The sequence below is a fragment of the Gekko japonicus genome, unplaced genomic scaffold (assembly GCF_001447785.1).
Source record: "Gekko japonicus isolate JY-2015 unplaced genomic scaffold, Gekko_japonicus_V1.1 scaffold730, whole genome shotgun sequence".
In the NCBI taxonomy this organism is placed as follows: Eukaryota; Metazoa; Chordata; class Lepidosauria; order Squamata; family Gekkonidae; genus Gekko; species Gekko japonicus.
Genome location: NW_015164689.1, coordinates 689297 through 714052, shown reverse-complemented (window position 1 = coordinate 714052; position 24756 = coordinate 689297). Strand labels below are relative to the sequence as shown.

At 43.9% G+C, this 24756-nt stretch overlaps 1 protein-coding gene across 1 annotated transcript in view; it reads right to left on the bottom strand.

The window, feature by feature from the left end:
* The window catches only part of LOC107108846 (inner centromere protein-like), a 41805-nt gene extending 23643 nt beyond the window's left edge, over positions 1-18162 (bottom strand). Inside the window, exons 1-7 of the mRNA XM_015409368.1 lie at positions 18017-18162; positions 17046-17096; positions 14208-14357; positions 11765-11872; positions 6053-6792; positions 1171-1219; positions 915-951 (exon numbers count right to left, since the gene is read on the bottom strand). Coding sequence (XP_015264854.1) covers positions 915-951; positions 1171-1219; positions 6053-6792; positions 11765-11872; positions 14208-14357; positions 17046-17096; positions 18017-18162 — 1281 coding nt within the window. The remainder of the gene's footprint in view (positions 1-914; positions 952-1170; positions 1220-6052; positions 6793-11764; positions 11873-14207; positions 14358-17045; positions 17097-18016) is intronic.
* Positions 18163-24756: the final 6594 nt, after the last annotated feature.

The window sequence follows — 24756 nt, the reverse complement described above, 5'->3', positions numbered from 1 at the left end:
CTGTGGCTAGAGAGAGGGAAGCCAGCAGCAACTGAGCTCAGTTTTCAGCAGAGCTCATATCCTAGCACAAAATTAGCTCTGTGCTGGAAGTTTTGCAGTGCATTCTTAAAGGGCTGGCTCTCCTTGCTTTTAAACTCTTGTAACAGAGTTTACAGCCCAGGGGCCACCAGAGCTTCAGTCACCACAAGGCAACTTCAGATCACGACAGCAACATGGCATCTGGAATGGTCAAGGCCTGCTTTATAGTGGCTGCAGATATACTAAATGAACTTACTTCAACAAATAAATACCAGCAGAAGTGTGGTATAGTGTAGAAGAATAAGTTATGGACAAAATATGAAGACTTATAGTAGAATGGGGTGCTTATAATAAACAGACATGTTTATAGTAAGGTATGCTAGACCTGTATGTAAGGTGGAATGTTCTGATATATATCTTTGCAGAACTACCCAGAATCTTAAGAATACTTGTAAGCATCCACCAAGTTTCCATCAGAAAGATAACCCAGAATTGCTTATAGGCCAAGCATAAATGCCATATAGCTTATAGTAACATCACTGTATAAGAAAGTTATGTCACTTCAGTGAGTTAAAGATGATATACATGAAATGCAGCGTAAAATCCTACTCTGAATCAACAGAGACTACAAAGGTCTTTAACAGCAAAGTCTTCAACAGCTGTACCCTTCTAAGCCCACTGACTTCAAACTGTCAAAGTGTCACTCAGTTAAGAACTACATTGCAAGAATTCTTGGCTCATTCAAACTTAGGACATTCTCAAAATACTCTGTAGCCCTAATTTCCTGTGTTACACAAATGACATCTTCAAGTGGGATACATAAATTGAACTGGCAGAATATGTTTCCACAGCCCACCCCTCTAGGTTTTCTAATGTTGACTTTTCATAGAACTTGCCTCTTGACGAGAATGGGAAGCAGGATCCAACTGTAGTCTACAAAAAAGTAAGGAAGAAATATGTAGTATTTAGAGGCAACAGTACAATTCCTTTCAAACTCCTACGGTGCAGAAAGTACAAATATATCACCTTCCACTAAAACAGCTGCGCTCCACATTCATTCCATATTAAAGAGAGCCAAAGAGCATGCTCAACAGTCGCCATGCTTTCAAATAGGGTCTCCCTAGTTTTAGAAAGTGAAGAACTTAAACTCACCTAGATTCAATAATGTCTTCAGCCAATAATTTCTCCAGAGATACACGGCCTGAAGGGAAATACACACAAATTAGCAGGTAATCAATACGACATCTGTGGATACCCTCTTTCTATACTTTATTTCCTAATACTCTCTTCTGAACATAGCTCTAGAGTGCAGGTCAAACCATTCAAACAACTGATCCATGTACAAATGGTAGGGCAGGGGTTCTACTGACTCGGGATAAACCTTTAGGTTTGTAAAAAAAAAAAAATTCAGTGTTCCAAAAACTGGGGTGGGTGTGGGTTAAAAGTCGGAACTGGAGAAACAATGCCTGCACTTGCACAGACCTTGCAACTCATACAAAAAATTGCTAAGCAGTGGAGAGCTCATGAGCAACAAAGGTGCTGACCATTTGGCAGCCTTGCCCTTTAAGAGGCTTATTATGAAACAGACCTTAGTCTTATCATTGGGGAAATCCCTTTCCCTCAGCTCCATGTATAGCTTTGCACTGTGCCAAGAATGCAGTTAACTCTTCTATGAGAAGGAAAAAGGGGAGGAGCCTAAAGAAGCCAAGGTGGCTCCATAAAGAAGCTTTCTAAAGACTTGAGAAATAAAAGACTCATTCAGAAAGTGGAAGGAGGACCTTATAACCAAGGATGAATATAAACAAATAATCAGTACTTGTAGAGAGTTAGGAAAGCTAAAGCTCAGTATGAGCTTAGGCTAGCAAGAGATGCTAAAAATGACAAAAAAGGTTCTTTTCTTATGTTCAACGTAAGAAATAGAGCAAGGACATGGTAGGCCCATTGAGGGGACAGGAAAGTAAAACTGTAACAGGTGATGGAGAGTAGAACTGCTCAATTCCCACTTTTCCTCAGTCTTCTCTTGCAAGGAAAATGATGCTCAATACGGCAAAAACAGACCACATGATGAGGGAAGGGAGTTGCAGCCTAGGATCGGCATAGGGGTAGTACATAAACACCTATTTTCTTTAAATGAAACAAAGTCCTCAGGGCCAGATAAACTGCATCCGAGGGTACTAAAAGAACACACAGATGTAATTTCTGAGCCTTTGTCCATTATTTTTGAGAATTCTTGGAAAACAGGTGAGGTGCCAGAAGACTGGAGGCGGGCAAATGTTGTCACCATCTTCAAGAAGGGGGAAAAGGAGGATCCGGGTAACTACTGACCCATCAGCTTGACGTCTATACCTGGGAAAGTTTTAGAACAAATCATCAAACTGTCAGTTCTTGAGCATTTAGAAAGGACGGCTGTGATTACTAAGAGCCAGCATGGGTTTCTGAAGAACAAGTCATGTCAGACTAACCTTATCTCTTGTTTTGAGAAAATTACTACCTTGCTGGATCAGGGGAATGCTGCAGACATAGTTTATCATGATTTCAGTAAGGATTTTGATAAAGCTCCACATAATATTCTTGTTGACAAATTGGAAAAATGTGGTTTGAATGCTATGACTGTTAGATGGATCTGTAACTGGTTGACAGATCACACGCAAAGAGTGCTTGTGAATGGTTCCTCATCTTCTCGGAGAGGAGTGACAAGTGGAGTGCCTCAAGGATCTGTCCTGGGACCTGTTTTGTTCAACTGGGCTAAAACAAATAAAATGGAATTTCAATGGGGATAAATGTAAAGTTCTGCATTTAGGTAGGAAAAATCAAATGCATAATTATAGGTTGGGGGAGATTCGCCTTGGCAGTAGTATGTGCAAAAAGGATCTAGGGGTCTTAGTAGACCATACACTGAACATGAGTCAGCAGTGTGATGCGGTAGCTAAAAAGGCAAATGCGGTCTTGGGCTAATAGTGTCCAGATCACGTGAAGTGATGGTACCACTTTATTCTGCTTTGGTTAGACCTCATCTAGAGTATTGTGTTCAGTTTGGGACACCACAATTTAAGAAGGATATAGAAAAACTGTAACGTGCCCAGAGGAGGGCAACTAAGATGGTGAGGGGTTTGGAGACTAAGTCCTATGAGGAAAGGTTGAAGGAGCTGGGTATGTTCAGCCTGGAGAGGAGACGACTGAGAGATGATATGATAACCATATTCAAGTACTTGAAGGGCTGTCATATAGAGGATGGTATGGAGTTGCTTTCTGTTGCCACAGAAAGCCAGACCAGAACCAACGGGTTGAAATTAAATCCGAAGAGTTTCCGGCTAAACATTAGGAAGAACTTCCTGACAGTTAAAGCAGTTCCTCAGTGGAACAGGCTTCCTCAGGAGCTGGTGGGCTCTCCTTCTTTGGATGCTTTTAAACAGAGGCTAGATGGCCATCTGACAGCAATGCGGACTCTGTGAACTGAGGCGTATCATGAGAGGGAGGGCAGGAAGGGTTGCCTCAGTAGTTAGTTCTTGTGGCCATTTCTTACACGCCCAGAAAAATGCTGATTGGGGTCAGGAAGCAATTTTTCTCCAGGCTGGTTTGACCAGGGATCCTGGAGGTTTTTTGTCATTTCTGGGCGTGGAACAGTGGACAGTGCAGGTGTGGAGGAGGAAGTATTTGTGAATTTCCAAAATTGTGCAGGGGATTGGACTAGATGACCCTGGAGGTCCCTTCCAATTCTTCTTGGCCTCCCTTGAACTTCTCTGGAGGGCTCACTGGACATTTCCCTAAAAGGGTTTGTCAGCTGCTGTACCTGCATTTGGCGTGCCTGGTTCTCAGCAGCCAGGTCTGCCAGGGAGGAAGCTGTGTCTTCCATGCCACTGCTAATTTGGGTGGACGCAAACTGTACTGGCTTGCAGGCTCCGAGTACCAGGTGCCAGAAGTCAAGCAAGGCAGGGTCATTCTGTCTAGGGGTGGGGCCCTTGGGCGACACCTCTATTTCCAATGGTTTAGCCATCTGCGTCATTTGCTCTGCAGTGTAATCGGGGAAGGGTCCGATGGTAAGACTGAGCCTGAACCAGAAAGGGAGATAGCCCTCAAAAACGGCTCTTCCTTGGAATCCTAATGCCCCATGGTGGGGAGAGATTGCAGGAGAAAACGAAACTGGTGGACCCACAATGTCATGGTTCCATGAAAAGGGGTGCCTCAGTTCTGGAGGTGCTTTTCGTGATTGCCAGTCTCCTCATTCTTGAGGTCTAGGAGAAGGTAAATAATAAGGGTGGCCTTGCCAAGGCGGCAGAGACTTAGAAATCTGCCACAGTGCTGGGGACAGTGGTTCCGACAGCTGACTAGCTGCTGAAACCGCCAATGCATCCTGGCCAGGCTCTATTTCCCCTTCTGAGAACGAATGAGCCGGGGAGGCATGTGGTTCAGGGTGGGGAGACTTCCTGCCATTCCATCAGAACTGAAGATGGTTCGGCTGGAACCAAAGAATTAATCAATTCTGGGAGTGTCTTGGAACTGGAATGATGCTTCCCCTTATGTTTGGATTTGGATTTCTTAGGTGGGGGGGGTTCTGATGCGCAGCATTCAGCTGAACAGGCAGGTGATCGGATTTGACGCTTCGGCTCTTTTGAACCGGGCTCACAAGTTAATCGGTTCTAACTGGGGACTTCAAAGGCAAGGATTGTCTGTGCTCTGCTGGGGCAGTGGTTTTCGCTGCTGGGCTATTACAGCAAGAGAGCACTTTCTCCCATAAGCTTGCCTTTAAGCATGCTGCTCGATCTGAGCGGGCTTTCTGGGTAAATTGGAGGCAAATCTTGCACGCGGCCTCACCCAAGCGGAAAAGGCAGAGAAGGTGTTCATCCGAAGAGGTCTTTCTTGTACCGCACTGAGTACATTTTTTAAACAAAGCCTTCTGTGACAATTCCCAAAGAGGGGAGAGTCCCCAGGCAGAAAACTTCAAGAAAAACGACAACCAGATATGAAGAGAACACGTCCCCACAACGCAGTAGCGAAGAAAGGATTGAGGGAAAGGGGGGGGCCCTCCTCCCTGCAGAACATGTGACCCCTCGGCAAGGAAGACAGCCTCTATTGAGCTCTGCGAGGGAGGGGCTCCCCTTGGAGTGTTGAAGGAATACTAAAGTAGCCGGAAGAGAGCCTCCGGTGGCTGGCCTGTGCAAGCGCAGTCCCAATGAGGGATGCACAGAAGACTGAGGATGAAGTGTCATTTCCTGCTTTGAACCTTAAGGATAAGAAAGGGCTCACTCTCCAGAAGCAGAGATGGCCAGATCTACTGGGTGCCTATAGCAATACAGTTAGATAAAATAAATCCTGCAAATAGATGTCAAGCACAAGTCACACATGGCTTAGCATTAATTTACTCTAATACATCATCTTGGATCGTAACTCATCATGTGTTCAAAGTTGTTAAAAATCAGAAGAGAATCATTTTAATGGGATGAAAAGCCACCTGAAATAAAAGGTTTCAGTATTCTGAGGGTTTATCTTTTCTATCACATAACTCTCTGTCCTTCAAGGGAAATGTTTTTTCTAACATTTCTATCTCAGCTAGTCACTTACGCCACAAATGCTTACATTCTATGCAGTGTTCCCTCTAAGCTGAGTTAGGGTGAGCTAGCTCACAGTTTTTTAGCCTCCGGCTCACACATTTTAGTCTTAGCTCAGGAAGGAGGGCTCCAGAGCAAACTAATTTATGCAGTAGACAAATCACTCGCTCACAACTTTAATGCTAGTCGCTCACAAAGTAGAGTTTTTGCTCACAAGACTCCACAGCTTAGAGGGAACATTGATTCTATGTATGTTACTGGAAGTGGGACTTTAGAGCTGTCATTTCACTGTATGGGAAATGTGGCCAAGTGCAGCAGTTTTACTAAACTTAAAATGGGCTTCCTATGGAAATATTGTAAGACCCTCCCACGAAGTACTTGCCATGACCGCATCAAGAGAGTGCCACTTCGCTCTTCTTCAGCACTGGAGAACCTCAAATGGATAATCAGATTGGGGGGGGAGAAAGAGAGCTAAGAGAACAACTTACAGCTCACACGTGTACAACTGGATGACTGCTCCCGAGCAGTGCTTGTCCTGGATGTAGTCCTCCTGTGGCTAGCTTTCTGGATTGTTCTTTCCCTTTTGCTGGCCAGTGAACATCTCTGTACAAGGGAAGCTTTATTCATAGACGTTCTACCCATCAGACTTCGGCGCACAGACTGACAATTAGCTTTCGGTGCTCTGGGTGTCTGTGCACTCTCATTTAAGTTCTGAGGAAGTTTGATTTCTGAATCCTGGCCCCTCTCTTGTTGCCGCTCAAGTAACTCTTCCGTCGGAGAGCTGGGTTTTTCAGTTTCAGTGGTGTTGATGATGGCTACATTTGCTATTTTCAGCTTGCATGCACTCCGGCCAACTTTTATTATTTGAGTCTCTGGGGTGTCTGAGACCAAAAGCAACGAAGCTTTAGACAAAGGTTGCAATGTCTCTACACAGTACTCACCATCCAATGATGATTCATTGGCTGAAGCAGACTTCTCAGTTTTCTGAGCTGCTGTTTTTTCAATCTTTAACTCTGCACTAAGCCTCTCATGGTTATTAATTTCTACTAGAGGTATTCTTCCTCTTACTAAGTCAATACTTGCTGTTTTACAAGAAGCATTTGAAATCCTGGCAGACTGAGATCTGGTCATCCGACAATGAGCGGCATTCTCTAAATTCTTTTTCGGTTGAAGTCTTTTGGAAGTAAGTTGAACAGGACTTGACCGGTTAGTGTCTCTCTCCAATAACCTGTTAATACAAACACTCTCAGGAATGCAGTGAAAGTAAGTTCATAACAGGATAGAACTGGCAGAAATACTATGATGAGTAGAACAAACCTGTATTTAGCGTTTCATGCAGCGGGTGTAGTTAGGAAGTGACGACCAAGGTGCCCCTTTCTTGTCCTAGTCTGCACATTGAAGTTGTGCTGAGATATTCCATTAAGTTTACCCCCCCACACACACCATGCTGAGCAGCACAAAGGTTCAAGCGCTGACAACCAGGACCAAGGGCTCCCCTCACAGGCAGTGGGATAAAACAATCCAGTATGTCCAGTTTGGTTATCTTTCCCTGACCCAAAATACCTCAGCATGTTTGATTAAACCAACACTAGCCTGCACTAAACCCATCACCTTAGTTAAGGCTTTACCAGTCTACTCTAGCCAGACCTATTTAAATAAGCCCCCACTCCCTGATACAATATGAAGCGGATGAAAAAAGGACTCTCAAGGCCAATTAGATATAGTCCCCAAAAACTTCTGCTTCACCCCCAGGTGACCAGCTTGTTGGCAGAATTCAGGAAACAATAGAATCCATGCTTTGGAGTTGGCTTTCAATGAATTTACTGCAACAGGATTTTTGCAAAAAGACAATAGCTGACTGCAGTCCACTAATACAACAGAGGCCATCAGAGCACAAGCACTAACACATTCTAACACACAGCAGAGAGAGAAACAACAAGAGGTACGCTGGACAAGAGGTAGGGCACAAGTGGACTAAACTACTCTTTCAGCAATATTTGCATTAACTAGACACTTAGCATGCTGTCTCTTCTCCAACACAGCTAATGTATTGTAAAAGCATACTCCAAATATGTCCATAAAAGTCATAGCATTTCACATGTATTTTTCATTAAAGGAAACTCTTTCTTTGACCACAAGCTCTAGCACTGCTTCAATCCATATTTAAATGTGTGGCACAGCTGTTGCTTTCCATTTTTTTCCAGCTATTACCAAGGCTCACAAGATGTAAAACCTCTGTCCTTTTAAGAGCTTCCAAGAAAAAGAAATGTACTCCAATACTGAGTTAAGTAGATTAAGAACCAATTGAACATTCCATAAAATTAATTTGTCTATTAATTTCTAAACAAAATGGCATAATAATAAGACATATGCACCAATGTGTTCTTAGCTGTTTACATCTCCAACACCTATCTGAATATAACCCCAATTTAAAGAATCTACGATGTGCCCAATAACTGCAATGAAAGGTCAGAGTAAGTTTAATGTAATACACTATTTCTTGCCATATTGTTTTGTGAATTTGTATACTCAATTCCATATTCCAGGTCTGCCACAGTTCATCAGTTATAACTTTGTGGTCAGGTTTCCTACAGGCTTACAAAAATTTGTGTGCTTTTGGTGATGATTTTGTCAGAAAGCAACAATACATCACGTAGGTCCAAAACTGCAAGTTCACCCGGGCTGAATTTGGTACCACGGCAATTAATTGCAGATACTGCCAATGGGAAAATCAAATTCTGTTTTTAAGTCTCTAAAAAGTTTAATATCATCTCACCAGCTACGTTAATAAAATGATACCAGATTCATCCTGTGGCAGCCACAGGAAAAATCTGCCTGTGATTTTAGCATCAAGGTTGCCTCATAGCAGTAATCATGACTGTACAAATGGGTCAGTTTGGTATAGTGGTTAGGAGCGTGGAGTCTAATCTGGGAGAACCGGGTTTGATTCCCTACTCATGCAGGGGTCATTTTGGGGGGGGGGGGACGCGGGGGGACGCCATCCCCCGGGTGAGGTGCGGGAGGGCAGGGCCTGGAGCTCCCTGCTGGTGCCCACTGGAGGTCGCCGCCGGCTGCGGGGAGGACACACTTCCGGTGATGTCAGGGGGTGTGGCATATGCTAATGAGTTATGCTAATGAGTCCCCCTAGCTCTTTTTCTACGAAATGACCCCTGTTCATAAGAACATAAGAGAAGCCAACGTTGAATCAGGCCAATGGTCCATCTAGTCCAACACTCCGTCACACAGTGGCCAAAAATGCCAGGTACCATCAGGAGGTCCATCAGTGGGACCAGGACACTAGAAGCCCTCCCACTGTTGCCCCTCCCCCCAGCACTAAGAATACAGTGCATCACTTGCCCCAGACTGAGAGTTCCTATCAATACCTTGTGGTTAATAGCCACTGATGGACCTCTGCTCCATATGTTTATCTAATTCCCTCTTGAAGCCGTCCATGCTTGTAGCCACCACCACCTCCTGTGGCAGTGAATTCCAAGTGTTAATCACTCTTTGGGTGAAGAAGTACTTCCTTTTATCTGTTCTAACCCGACTGCTCAGCAATTTCGTTGAATGCCCACAAGTTCTTGTATTGTGAGAAAGGGAGAAAAGTACTTCTTTCTCTACCTGCCCTATCCCATGCATAATCATGTCACCCCTCAGCCATCGTTTCTCCCAAGCTAAAGAGCCCCAAGCCTTTCTTCATAGGGAAAGTGTTCCAACCCTTTTATCATTCTAGTTGCCCTTTTCTGCACTTTTCCCAAAGCTATAATACCCTTTTTGAGGTGTGGTAACCAGAACTGTACACAGTACTCCAAATGCGGTTGCACCATTGACTTATACAGGGGCTGATTCTGTTTTCAATCCCCTTCCTAATAATCCCCAGCATAGTGTCGGCCTTTTTTATTGCAGTCGCACACTGTCTCGACATTTTCAATGAGTTATCTACTACAACTCCAATCTCTCTCTCTTGGTCAGTCTCTGCCACTTCGGACCCCATCAATGTGTATTTATAGCTAGGGTTTCTGGCTCCAATGTGCACCACTTTGCACTTGGCCACATTGAACCCCATTTGCCATGTTGATGCCCACTCGCCCATCCTTGACAGATCCCTTTGGAGTGCCTCACAATCCTCCCTGGTTCTCACCACCCTGAACAACTTCATGCCATCTGCAAATTTAGCCACTTCATTGCTTTCTCCCAACTCCAAATCATTAATGAACAAGTTAAAAAGCATCGGAACTGCTCTGAGACTCCTTCGGGTAGTGAAGGGTGGGATATAAATCCAATCTCCTCTTCTTCAAATTTCTGGCCTAAAAAAATTTCTTCCCAGATTCTTCTGGTTGCTGAGACAGTAAGGATTTTGAGTTACAATACATTGTATGAGCCTAATGTCTTCCAGCCAAAGAGAGGACAAAAGTAAAGCTTTTCTATTTGTGCTCATAGAGGGCAAACAGAATCTGAAGGAGGGAGTTCTTGCCAGTATTTTGTTTAGGCTACTATAAATAGGGCCATAAATTAGGGAATTCAAAGTCTTTTTCAGTTGGTATTTGTTATTTTTTTTTGTTGGCAGTTCTGGGTCTTTGATTATTCCCCCCCAAAGAGAAGTTCAAAAATTACGATTTTGAGAAATAGTTTTTGAGAATATACATTTGAATATACATGTGTTATGCTTCCCCCAAAACCTGAAAAAAATATCCATACTCAGATTTTGGTGATAAATTGTTTAAATTTTGATTAACTGATTAATAGGCACATACTTAAATTAAGTTTTAAGCAAAAGGTCTTTAATTGGTTGACAGTTCTAATAAGTATCAATATCAATCAATATTAGTCAACTTCTTATGAGACAAAGAAAACAGACCAATGGAAGTGACTTTTTGCGTCAAACCCCTTAATTGCCAAATCTGTCAATAAAACTCTGGGAAATTAGTTTGCATTCTTTACCCAAGCATTTTACTTAATTGGTCAGTTATCTTTATAGAGTGGAACCTCGTTTCACTGTACTACCCTACTGCCATTGGAGTTATCCTGACATTTCCACCGTACATGAACAGATCTTTCATAAACAGATTATCTTGGCTAAGGCTGTCTACAGAACAAAGAAATCTTGATTAAACTTGGATAAAGAAACATAGAAGCATGCAGAAAATAGCTCTAAAGGGGGAGCACTCTTCAAGCTTAGGCTGTTAAGAGATCCCACTTTTCTCTACCTTAAGGAGCCTCAAAGTGGCTCACGGTTGCATTCCCTTCCTCTCCCTGCAACAGGCATCTTGACATGACAACGTCACTTTTGGTTTTGTGGTGGAAGTCATGTTGCATGCTGGCACAACACTGAAACTCCCTCATTTCCCCCCTGCTAGCTTGTCAATTGGTGGTGGGGAACAGAGGTCCCAGGCCAGAAAATCTCTTGCTACAGCAAAAAGAGGATAAGATGGTGACGGAATAACAGCACTGATGAGTGCATCTCTCACAATTTTTGGTTTTCTTCTTTGATGAATACTCAGAACTTGCCAACTCTTCACCGACAGTGTTTGGAGATTCCAGCTAGCCATGGGATGTTTGTTTATTCAGCCTTGAAGCAAGGTGCTACACTACAGATACAGATACAACTCGGCAGGCTGGGAGACTCTCCCCGTCTTAGTGCTCACGGGCCAGGTCTGAGGCATTGGCTGTTTAGATGGCGAGAGTCTGTTTTTCCTCATTACTGTATTACTTGCTGTGGCATGCAAAAAGCAGAGCCGCACAAGCTCTGGGCTGCCTCCGCTGACAGAATCTGTCAAACAATTAGATTGATGAAACTTATTATTTGAGGGAGGATTTGAGAGACCTTTAAGCAATAGATATGCTGCTCTTGAAAAAGAAGGATGTCTTCAGTCTCCAGATAGCCCTACATCACTGGGAAACATTTCTCTTGTTTGATCAGTTTGGGAAAAAATATTAAAGCATGGTGGCAATGAAACAAAGCAACCTACCTGTGTTACAGCACACACATTCCTTCCTCTTAGAAAGAGAAGAGGAAGAACTTTTTCCTAAGATGGAACTGCTCCCATAATTAGTAAAGTACTAAATTAAAACAACTGTTTTTAAAAAGTTTACTGCTCAACAAATTGGAACAATCTTTCAATAATGTTCTTTAACAAAATAAATGTTGCAACCCTGACATTCTCTGAAGTAACAACTGGGAGTGGCATAGCCATTCTTACCTCTTTTCAGAAAACGGATCATTCTTAGTTGTAGAAAAACGTTTCTTTTTCCTGCGATTCTTCTGTGATGGAGTCTTTGGCATTAACTCAGGCTCTTCATCAAAGTTGCTGTTTTGACCAGGGAAAAATTAAGTTCAACACTTTACTTCCCAATGTGCCAGGTGCTATTATCTACTAAACTTGATCATTAAATTAAATGCCTAATTTCAGTACAGGAAGACATTTCTTCTTTGTACAGTTTCAATTAATGCTGCAGAACAGGGGCCGCTAGGAGATCCATTTCCGTTCCAGCTCAAGGTCAGGTATTGTTGGCTGAGGTGATTTCCTTGCCAACTCAAGGTCAGGTACTGTTGTCAACACTTCCTACTGAAGGAGTGGCATGCTGACAGAATTAAATAGAAGATACCCCTCCTCTGTTCCAAGACAATTCCAGCAAGATTCCCTGGCCAGTCATAGACTATTTGGAGAAAGGCTGAGTATAAGTGGCAGGCCTGCAGATTCAAAACCTAACAGCTTTTATGAAGACCAGCTGAAATTATATAATTTAGTATTTTTATTTTATTGTTTATCTTATTAAAATATTTGTATGCTTCCTTTCAGCCCAACTTAGTGTCCCCAAGGCAGCAAATAAAACACTAAAAAAACATTTCAATTCAAATATACATAAAATACTTTAAAGAATTAAATAAAACACGTCAACACATTCACATAGACAAACACTAAAGTTTTCCAGAACGCTTCAACAGGATAGGTTTTAAACAGCAAAAGGAAAGGGGGGGGAGCCCTCCAAGGTCATGGAGTATGGTATAGTGTGGTATACAAACTTTAAAGGGCTCAGGCTGTGGATGTTATCAGGCTACATCTTTGCCAGCTTCAAAGGATGGTGTGTCTGGTATGAGGATACCACATGAGGTCCCACCCTTGGCATGCTGGGAACAGGCAGCAAAAAACTGGGGGACTTATTGCTGTTTGTCCTGAGCATGCCAAGTGTGCAATCTGATGAAACAGGAAGGGTAAGTGACACCTACAAAGTGGCATTATTAGCGTCCTGGATCACAGTGCCAAGTTTAGTATATAAATAGTATAGAGCCAAATTTAGTACAGAAATGTATTTCTTTATTCAATTTTTAACCCATACCCTCTCATCAACAAAGCACTCTGAGCCAAACCAAGATCTCTTTCTTGTTTCTAACCAGATATGAATCTGCGATACAAAAGCTGCACAACCAAAGGTCTTGGATACTATATCTAAACCAAATAAATGCCCTATTTAGTTGTTGTTTAACTGCTCTAAAACTAGTTGGCAAGCTTGCTTGCTTGTTCAGGAAATGTGTTTCAAAACAAAAAGCTTACTTTAGGCCAATGATTTAAAAACAGTCTTTTCCCGATAATGAACAAACTTGTGGCACCTCAAAAACCAATGGACTTGTTGTGCCATAGGCTTTCATTAGATGGAGTCAATTTAATCAGATGCACGAAGCATTGTATTCATTTGGTAGACTGTAGACCAGGGGTATCAAACATGCGGCCCGGGGGCCGGATCAGGCCCTCGGAGGGCTGCAATCCGGCCTGCAAGACCCTGGCTGTTTCCTGCTTCCTTTTCCAGTTCTGCTGCTGAAGTTACATCACAGCTTACTTTACCAGACTCTCTCAAGCACACAGGAGAGATAGATAGGCAAGTCTCTCCTGTGTGATTGAGAGAGTCTGGTAAAGCATTGGCTGAGGCTCCTCCCCCTCCTCCTCCCAGGGGGATGAAGGGAACCAGCCAGAGCTCGCTTCCTGGCCAGGCTGCCTCAATCGTATACAGGAGATGTTTTATTTAAAGTTTAAAAAAATCTTTACTTGTGTTTGTCTGTGTCCTTTATAAAGTTTATATCTCCACTACATGGCATTACATTAGATGAAGGCCCGGCCCAACAAGGAATCATTTATGTCAGATCCGGCCCTCATAACAAATGAGTTCGACACCCCTGTTAGACATTGTTTCTTTTCTTCTTCCCAGAATACAAATCCTGTAATTCAACATTTACAACAATCAAACTGCGAGCCCGCCAGCATCCAACATCAATGGCTTGCATGACAGGGCCCTAAGACCTAGAACCGGAAAGTTTATTTAAATTTTTTTGCAACATCTGCCTTATGAAGGATTCTATATAACTCAAACGCTTGCACAATGTTTTGTTTTTTATGTGTTTTCCTCAATAAAAGGTATTATATAATGTTATTTCTTCTTCTAGTCAAACCTAGATATAGTAGAATGGGGGGGGGGGGGGGGCCACCACCCCACCCCCACACAGCCCAACCCATTTTTCACTGCAACAGACTAACACAGGGCAGCAATCCTAAATCCAAGATATAACTTTCTTATTGTTAACTTCTGGACTGTAAGTTTTTCACTGATAGAAGACTATTTCTGCAGCATTTCCTGCATTCTAACTCCTACCTCTTGAATATCTTGTTAGCTTCTTCAAGAATCTCATCCATCCACACGAAGTCTCTGTTGTCTATATTGTGCAGGAGCTCTGAAAGGTTGTTTTTGCATTTTTCTTCCAGGCCTACAATGTCCAACATCTTCATCCTCAAGTTGTTCTTGCTGAAGTCACAGAACAAAATTTATTATATTTATTTATTTCAATTTATATCCCGCCTTGCCAGGGAACTGGCTCAAGGTGGCGGACAAGCATTAAAAGTGGTAAAACAATAAATACAATAAAATACAATAAAACATAAATAACAATTACCTAGCATCATAGAATTCTAACAAGGACAATATAAATGATGGTGGCATTCAATATACGGAGGAGGGCAATATCCACCGATGTTTTGTGCGGGCCGTAGTATGTTCCGGTGGCACATTTGTCAGTGACGGCTCCTAATCAAAAGCCTGGTGGAAGAGCTCCGTTTTACAGTTCCCGTGGAACTGTAAAAAGTCCCGTAGGGCCCTGATGTTATCTGGGAGCTCATTCCACCAGTGTGGAGCCGCCACTGAAAAGGCCCTGGCTCTAGTAGCGGCCAACCTGGCGTCTCTAGGGCCGGGGAGAGCCAGGTGATTCTGAGTCCCTGACCTCAGTGCTCTCTGGGGCACATGTGGGGAAAGATGGTCCCTCAAGTAGGCAGGCCCCTGACCATACAGGGCTTTAAAAACAAAAAACCAGCACCTTGAAACGGATCCGGTAAGCTATTGGCAGCCAGTGCAATGCCTTCAGCACAGGCTGGATGTGGTCTCGTATAGAGAGACCCATCAACAGCCTGGCTGCCGCATTTTGCACCAGCTGCAGCTTCCGCATCTGAGACAAGGGCAGCCCCATGTAGAGAGCATTCAGCAGTGGTCTAATCTCAAGGTGACCATAGCATGGATCACTGTTGCCAGGTCATTGCGTTTGAGGAAGGGAACCAACTGCCTAATCAGCCACAGATGGTAAAAGGCTGTCTTGTCAGTGGCTGCTACCTGGGCCTCCATCGTTAAGGCGGCATCCAGGAGCACTCACAAACTCCTAACTCTCGGTGCTGGCACCAATGGCGCCCCATCGAAGGTCGGGAGCGGGACCCCTACCCCCGATCCGCTCCGACTCAGGCACAGGACCTCTGTCTTCATTGGATTCAATTTCAATTGGCTCAGTCTAAGCCAGCCCGCCATGTCACAAAGCGCCTGCTCCAGATCATCTGGGGTAGAGTTGGACTGACCGCCCAACAACAGATTTAGCTGGGTGTCATCTGCATATTGATGGCACCCTAGCCTATGCCTCTGGGCAATCTGGGCGAGGGGGTGCATGTAGACGTTAAATATCATTGGGGTCCGTACCACCCCTTGAGGAACCCCGCAAACCAGCGGGTACCTCTGGGATGTCTGCTCCCCTAACGCCACCCTCTGTCCCCGACCTTGGAGAAAGGAGGCAAGCCCCTGGATCCCAGTGTCGGCGAGGCGGTGGATCAGTAACTGATGGTTGACGGTGTCAAATACCACCGACAGATCTAACAGCAACAGCACCGCCGTACCGCCTTGATCCAGATGCCTCTGGAGGTCGTCTGTGAGGGTGACCAGTGCCGTCTCTGTCCCATGACCCGGCCAGAAGCCGGACTCAAACGGGTCTAGCATGGAAGTGTCATCCATAAAGCTCTGCAACTGAATTGCCACTGCTCTCTCAAGTAATTTGCCCAAATAGGGCAAATTGGAGACCAGCTGATAGTTGGCCAATTTGGCCAGGTCCAAGGATTTTTTTTTCAGGAGAGGGCGGACCATTGCTTTTTTGAGTGCCCCCGGGAACAGTCCCTCAGTGAAGGACTTGTTGATAATATCCCTGAGGGCACATCGTAACCCCTGACGGCCAGCTTTTATGAGCCATGAAGGGCACGGATCAAGGCTGCACGTGGTTGGGCGTACCGTTGAGAGCAATTTGTGGACTTCCTCAAGGCTGAGTGGACTGAAATAATCCAGAACAGAACCAGAAGACGTGCATGAATTCGGCAATACCATGATCAAAACAACCCTGATTGGAAAAGGCTAGAAGAGGACAAAGACAACGATCTATCTATACCAGAACTTATGTGGCAAAATAAACTCAAGCCAAAAACCCTTTCGTTAAAACAGCATTAAAGACATGGTATGAAGCAAGACCTAAACTAACAAATGGAAACTCACAATTAACTATATTCACCAGACAAAAATGGTTTAAGCCAGCCTTCTCTTTCAACTCCTTTAACACATGGAGGAAAGCAAAATTAAACTCGATTATAGACCTTATACACAAAAACAAAATGTTAACTAAGCTGGATCTAGAAACCAAGTATAAAATAAAAATAAAATGGTATGAATATCTCCAAGTGCAAAGCCTAATAAACAGCTCCAACTTTGTTCAAACCAGCAAGAGGACCCCTCACACTACTTGAAAAACTTCTACACAAACCTCCCACCCAAAAAAGGGCTCATCCCAAAAAACCTGTCTCTTATCCGCAAATGCTCCGCCACTCTTAACCTATCAAAAGTCCTGGAACGATGACCTCAAAAAACAACTAACAGAAGAAAACTGGTCCGACATTTGGCAGACCCAAAACAACATCTCCAAAATTTCCAGCATACATGAAGTAAATTCCAAAGTCACCACAAGGTGGTACTTAACACTTTCAAAATTAACGCATATCATACCAGCCATAACCCCCTTTTGTTGGAAAAACTGTGGAGAAAAAGCCACTTATTTCCACAATTGGTGGACCTGCAAAGAGATTCATCATTTCTGGACACAAATAATCATACACATTAAAAAACTCACTGGTCACAGCTTACCTTGTACTCCGGAACTGATGCTCCTCCATCTCTGGCCTCCTGATAGACCACCTGAAAGAACAAGAAAATTATTAAATATTCTAATATCAACTGCAAAATCTGTGATTGCCCAGAAGTGGAAGAATCCTAAACCTCCAACAATAACACAATGGTTGCATAAAATTTGGGATGCTTTTATGTTGGAGAAATACTCCATTTACGACTCGAATCACCAAACTGAATGTGAATTCTATAACCCTCTTAGTATTTGGTCCCCCATTTTGAACAATATTGTCATGGACGAATTCAGCTGGGAGACCATATCTAAAGCTAAGTATAAAATTATGCTGTTCAACTAAAAGACGAACTCGGCATTGCCACCAGGATGGAATAACGTCACATGTACCCAGCAGTCTATGACGGCTGTGATAAAAAATATCCCTTAGATTTTAGTATCCGTTATATGTTGCCTCCAGTTCAAAAATATGTTATAGAATAAGTTGATAGTTGTAGTACTTATTCAACTGACCTTTCCAACCAAAAAATTGTTCTCTTATGTTTTTATTGTTCTGTAATTTATTCTGCACCCATGCTTTATACTGCGACATGCAATAGTTATGTAATTTTTGAAAATCAATAAAAAATATTATTTTTTAAAAAGACGTGCATGGAGCCTTGCGTTCACTCACTGTCTCAACTGTGGCAGGGAGATCGTGGCGGAGCAGCAAGACTTTACCTGCAAAATAGCTTGCAAAAGCCTCACAGCCAATATCCAATTCCCAAGCATTTGGTCTGCCCCAAGGCAGCTCTGTTAACGACCGAATAGTTCTAAACAATTGTGCTGGGCGTGAGCTAGCAGACGCGGCGCGTAGAACTGTCTCTTTGCAGCTTCGATTGCCATCTCATAGGATCTCATCAACATCCCATAAGATGCTCTTGTTGCTTCATCACGAGTGTGCCGCCACCGTCTCTCTAGCCGTCTAAGCCCTTGCTTCATCAGCCGCAGCTCCTCGGTGAACCAAGGAGCCCACTTAGGGCGAGGGCACAGAGGGCATCGGGGAGCAATCTCCTCGATGGCTGCCAAGAGCTGACTGTGCCAGTCCTCGACAAGCTCGTCTAACGAGCCGCCAAGGGGCATAGGATCATGCAGAGCCATCTGAAGCCGCTGAGGGTCCACTTGGCTCCGCAGTCGAGCCAGAATATGCTTGCCACCCAAACAGGGTTGGGGCGACACATTCACACGGGCCTTCAGGGCATGGTGGTCCGACCATGGCACTGCCAAAGCAATGATTCGGTCCACTGTAACCCGTGTCGCGAAGATCAAGTCGAGTGTATTATTACCTCAATGGCACACCCTATGCCCCAATTTCAAAAGTCACAACAATTGACTTGGCTCTCAACTCCAGCAACATTATTCCAAACATTTTATTAAAAGACATGAATCCAAATATGCACAGGCATGCAAAAGATAGCAACATAAATTCTTACCAAAGTCAAAACAATCCACTCCAAAAGCCAAAAAGTAAGAATCAACTCCCATCTCTAGTTCCAGCTCCTGCCAACCCAGCAGTTCGAAAGCAAGAAATTGCAAGTAGATAAATAGGTACCACTTCGGTGGGAAGGTAACAGCGTTCCGTGCGGCTTGGTGTTTAGTCATGCCGGCCACATGACCACGGAAACATCTTCGGACAGCGCTGGCTCTTTGGCTTTGAAATGGAGATGAGCACCGCAAACCTAGAGTCGGATTTGACTGGCTTTCGAGCAAGGGAACCTTTACCTTTAAGAATCAACTGTTACTACTTCCATATGCAAGAGCCCTAAGAGCAACTGTGATTACAAAGCAAAGTATACATCCTGTTTTTTGTCCAAGTACCTCAGGAGCAGACTACATGCAAGTATACCACTGGAAACTGAACATTCCTGTGAGAGCAAAAATACAGACATCATCTTCACTTTGTGTCTGCACATGCCTCACTAATATCCAAGATTTAACTGATGTAACATGCTGTACATGGGGCTGTCCTTGAAGACAATCCAGAAGATGCAAAGGCTCAAAATGTGGCAACCAGAGTCATCGCTACAACAGTGCAATCACATTAAGTCCATGTTTTGTCATCTCTACTGACTTCCAATTTGCTTCCAACACAATACAAAGTGCCTCCCTCCCCACCAAGAACCTAAGAGACTGTTCTCTATCTGTATTATCTGCCCTGGTTAAGTGTGCAGACTCTAATCTGGGAGAACCGGGTTTGATTCCCCACTCCTCCACTTGCACCTGCTGATGTGACCTTGGGTCAGTCACAAGCTCTGGCACAGCTGTCCTTGAAAAAGCAGTTTCTGTCAAGAGCTCTCTCAGCCCCACCCACCTCACAGGGTGCCTGTTGTGGGGAAGGGAAGGAGTTTGTGAGCCGCTCTGAGACTCCAAGTGAAGGGCAGGGTATAAATCCAATCTCTTCTCTTCTTCTGCTTGATATTTGCACAGGGGCCTTTCCTTGGGACCCAGCCTTTTCTGAGCTTCAGCTGGCTGGGATCAAAGGGAGGAAGACCTCCTCCACTCCACTCCTCAACTGTGGAATACCCTACCTCAGTTGGTGAGAGCTGCTACATCCCTAAGGGCCCTTTCACCTGCTTATTCTGGAGGGCCTTTAATTTGGATTAAGAATCTTTATGGATATTTTGATTTTTATGGCAACATTGTTGGGGAAACGGTCAGAAGTGAAGAACTCCGTGCTGTCTCTTAGCCTCAGACTTCGGAGGGGGACTATAAGAGAATCAGAGAAATAGGTAGGCCAGGACCCTGACCATCCTTCCTTTCTACTACTCTGATACTATCCCTTTGATGCGTAGATAGCTACTCTCAGGAAATCTTCCTTCCTTTCTGCTTGACACCTTCTCTTAACATTGTGCTAGCCTTCTCCATCTTGGCAGGAAATGCTTTCTGCATCTCTATCCATGCTAGCTAGTTAGACTAGATTAGAATCCTATCTCTACTCTGTCTAGAATGGAGTTCATTACAATAAAAGACTCATACTAGTTTTGCAAAGACAAAGCGGCTGTGTGTGTAACTTTGTTCCTTGTCAGCACACACAAACCAGATAGGCTCTGCTGCGTCATGTGCCTTGAGCACTCTGCTAACCAAATAATCCTTCAAAAACAACCTTGCTACTAGATATTTTAGAATTTTTATCCTATTTATCTTGGAGTTGATAAGTACTCTAAATTTGCTATATGCCTGGAGCATCCAGCCTACATATTCCGAGACAAGAAACAGCCAGGTCCAGAAAGGCATTGTCACACATAAAAGTAAAAGCAAGACATTTGGGGGGGGGGGGTGTTGGAGGGTAGAACCTATTCTACCCCATTATGTATAAGTAAAAGGGGCTGTACCTTCATTTATTACCACATGACCATTATTAAAAGTGCTGGAAGAGATGGGCAATTGCATTTTTCAGTTACACATTTTTATAGTTTGTTGTAAAGGCAACTTAAATCTTAGGCTCACTAATTTAGAAGGAAATCCCCTGAGTATCATGGGGCTTACTTCCAACAAAATGCATAGATTCAGCCTCATACAGTGCAATCCTAAAGATAATTTCCTGGGAGTAAGCCCCAATGTGTAGACTTCAGTAGGATTCAGAGTATGCCTATTTAGGATTGCAGAATTGTTAGTGACTCTTTTCTTGTTCATAGCTGGCCAAGTCAGACATCTCACAGTAGCTTATTTATTTACAAAATTTATACTTGGCCTTTCTGCCCTCTTCAGGGCTACCAAGGTGGCTAACACGTTAAAAACACAGTAAAAACACTCTGTTACACCTTTCCCCCCAGAAAACTGCTAAAGCCTGAATGTTCTTTAGAAAGGATATATGATTTTTAAATGTAGGCTACCATGCACTGGCTAAGAAAACCTCGTGGAGTTAGTTATTCGATTGTAGACATATTTGTTGTGATGCATTTTAGATCAAAGAAACTTGCAGCCATACAAGGAAATTTTCTCCCCTGAAATTCCAGAGAATGGCAATTTCTCCGTTTTATAAACAAGTATGAAACAACAGTACTATTACTAGAGTTCCCTTTTAAGCAAAGGCTGCAACACTATGCACACTTATGTGTAAGCAAACCAGACTGAATGCAATCATACTTATTCCTATTTATTATTATTTTATTTTATTAATTCAATGTATACCCTGCCCTCCCCGCGAACAGGCTCAGGGCGGCTTACAGCAGTGGCCCAATTGCCAATAAATCCAATAAAAAAATACATCATTTGTAATGTCAGAACATAAAATCATAAGGTGCTATTCAGTTCTACAGTTCTTTGCTTACGATGACGTATTAAGATGTCTCTGACAACTAGATTCCAGCTCAGTAAGCAAGCATCACTACAGGCATTCTACTTCTCCCAGTGATATGGTGCTCCCAGGTATAACACTTGTATAGAATGCCTGTAGCTAGAAACATTCTGCATTTTGTAGAATTTGTTTTTTACACAAATGCACTGGGACACCACAGGTACAGGTAAAGAGATATTCCTACAGGACAACAGATTAACTAAACTAGTTGAGAAATGAATCAATTCTATTCCAGAAACCTGTAATCCAGGTAGAACTGCTCTGTAACAGATACACAAAATGTTTGTAAGTAATAATGCATTTATACTGGTTCACTGAAGCCTTTTTCAGTGGTCTCTGGCCCATCCTTCCCTATACATACAAAGAAAAAAGATGTGTGTTGTTGAAGGCTTTCATGGCTGGAGTGGTTGTAGATTTTCCAGGCTGTATAACCATGGTCTTGGCATTGTAGGACCAGCAGCTGTGACTGGCATCCTCAGAGGTATAACATAGAAAGATGGAGTACTCTCTGCGTCAATGTAAGAAGAAAAATGGTAGGCAGGTAATTTATATCTACACAGGAAGGTGGGATAGGGCTGAGTCATTATCTTGTAAGAGTTTCCTAGGCTGTGACATGCTAATTATTTTTATTTATTTATTTAATATCCCGCTCTCCCCAAACGGGCTCAGGGCGGCTAACAAGAGGCACATGCCATGATACAACTACTAAACCAGAATAAAACAATCACTTACAAACAAAGTGCCGGTGCTCTAAATAATAAGCTCTTATCAAACCAAGATGGGGTTCCACAAACCAGCATAACCCATCAGCATACCATGTCAGATTACATAGGGAAACAAATGAAATTCATAAAACATACACACAATTTCAACAGGAAAGAAGAGACTTTAAAAATAAATAGGGCATGGTTTCCTGTCCGGAAAAACACAAAAGGCTCTATATCTTACAACAGCACAGCAGATAAGATTAGAATTTCAAAGCCTAGGAAACTCCTACAAGATAATGACTCAGTACTATCCCACCTTCCTGAGTAGATATAAATTACCTGCCTACCATTTCCCTCTCACATTGACAGAGTACTCCATCTTCTTGTGTTATACCTCTGAGGATGCCAGTCACAGGTGCTGGCAGAACATCAGGTACTACAATGCCAAGACCATGGCCATACAGCCTGGAAAATCTACAACAAAAAAGATGCGTGTTTAGTTCTCACCCTTCTCTATCTGACAATCTTGTGTATATGTTTTACACAGCTCATCATTTCCCTGTGTTTTGTGTCTGCATTATCATCTTGCCCTCCCTTCTTTGTGTATCTTTATATTCCCCCTTCCATGTATGTGTGTACATTTGCCTTTACCTCCTGCAGCAAGTTTTGTTGCTGTACCCCCTTTCGAAATTCCAAAGGTGTGTACCAGCTTTAAAAGGCTGGGAACTCCTGCTTTAGTTCAAAAAGATTTCTCCACCTCTCTCCATAAGGAAGGACTCTCGCCTTTTCGCACTGTTCATAGAAAACTACTATCAATCGATTTATTTAGCTCACATGACCAGTGGTCTCAACCACATTCACAGAATAAACCTTTATACAGTTTATATTTTAATTGGATGTGAAATGTTACGTTTTAAACTCTTACATTGGTATTTTACATGTTCGTTGTATTTTGTGGATGTGCTTAAGACGACTGGAAAACTACCAAACCATGACAGAGGAAAGTTCCTTTGTTCCCTTAGCAATCTTCCATCCCCAAGTGCACTTGCTTCCTTCCAACAGACTGTAGGGGTTCCCCCCCCCGCCCCCTTAATGTGCAACCACAGCTCTTCACAGACAGGCAGCTGTAACTCACCTTCTTCTTCTTCTTTAATTATTTTATTAGGTTTTTATACATTAAGCAACACACACATAAAACAACAACCAACATACATCCCTGCACCGATTAAGCCCTTATTGTACACTTAGACAAGATCCACTACACATTTCCCCACATGTCCATATCTTATACCACACTTATTTTCTATACAACACAGATTAATATAACCATCATTCCTTCACTAATCAAGTTTTCCATCCAGTCTGCGTTGACTAAACCTCTTTATTTCTTTATCCACTTGAGGTTAATTAAGTGTAAATCAAATTCCAGCTCTTATCCCAGCACCATATCTTGTCAATTCTGAGCTGTAACTCACCTTCTGATCCCTTTTTGCAAAGGGCAAATTAAATGTTAACGCCCAAACCCCATGACACTATGCTACGGCTTCAATTTTTGGTGAATCAGGCAGACAATAAATAACATAAATAAGATCACCCCATTCGAGAGCAGGGCTTTCCAAGGCGGCCATCCCCACATCTGAAGAAACTGACCTCTCTCCCAGGCTCGACCCATGTTCCCTCTAAGCTGTGGAGTCTTGTGAGCCAAAATTCTACTTGGTGAGCTCCTGGCATGAAAGTGGTGAGCGAGCCATTTGGCTGCTGCATTAAATCAGTGTGCTCTGGAGCCCCACCCTCCCTGAGCGAAGACAACAAATGTGTGAGCTGGAGGCTGAAAAACTGTGAGCTGGCTCACGCTAACTCAGCTTAGAGGGGACACTGGCCTCGACCCTCCCCGGGGCTTGCTCAGAAGTCACGCCGAATTTTAAAAACGGCTTCCCTTGTAAAGGGGCAAGCGCGCCCAGAGCTTCCAAAGAAAGAAACGGAAGCAAACTCAGTGAGGAAACCAGTCCACAGGCGGAAGGGCGGCCATTAAAGTCGGAATCCTGAACAGTGCTCTTAATCCGGAGCACTCCCCCCCCAAAAAAAAACCCCGACGACACTTTCTTCCGAGCAAGGACATCTCTGAGCAACTCACCGCAATAGATTCGATTCGAAAGAGGTGCCGGGACCACAGAGCGATACTCCGCCGTTCGGACAGCCGCCGCCGCCGCGCCTGTTCCAGCCCGACCCCTCGCCCAAGGACCCAGCCCCGCGCCCAATAACACCGCAGACACACACACACGCCCCCTCCGCCTCCCCTCTCAAAATGGACGCCGCGGCCCGTCCAGCCAAGCCCCGCTCGAGCGCTCCCCCCACAGCAGGCGTTAAGGACACGGAACGCGCACAACGGGCCGAGAGCGCGCGCTCCGCGTTTAAAAAGACGTCACCCGCCCTGCGCTCCAATCGGAGGCAGAGTGCTCAGGGGCGGCGTTCCCTATTGGCTAAGGTGTCAACTGACACGGGGGGGGGGAATGCATGGGGGGGTGGGGCCTGAAGCAGCTGAATGGAGTTTGGAGGCGGACAGGTGCCTCCGATGCTCCCCTCTCACACCTGTGGAGTCCCGTGAGCAAAAAGGCTACTCCGTGAGCGGCCGGTCATTAAAGGGGTGAGCGAACCGGTGGCCCCTCGCCAAAT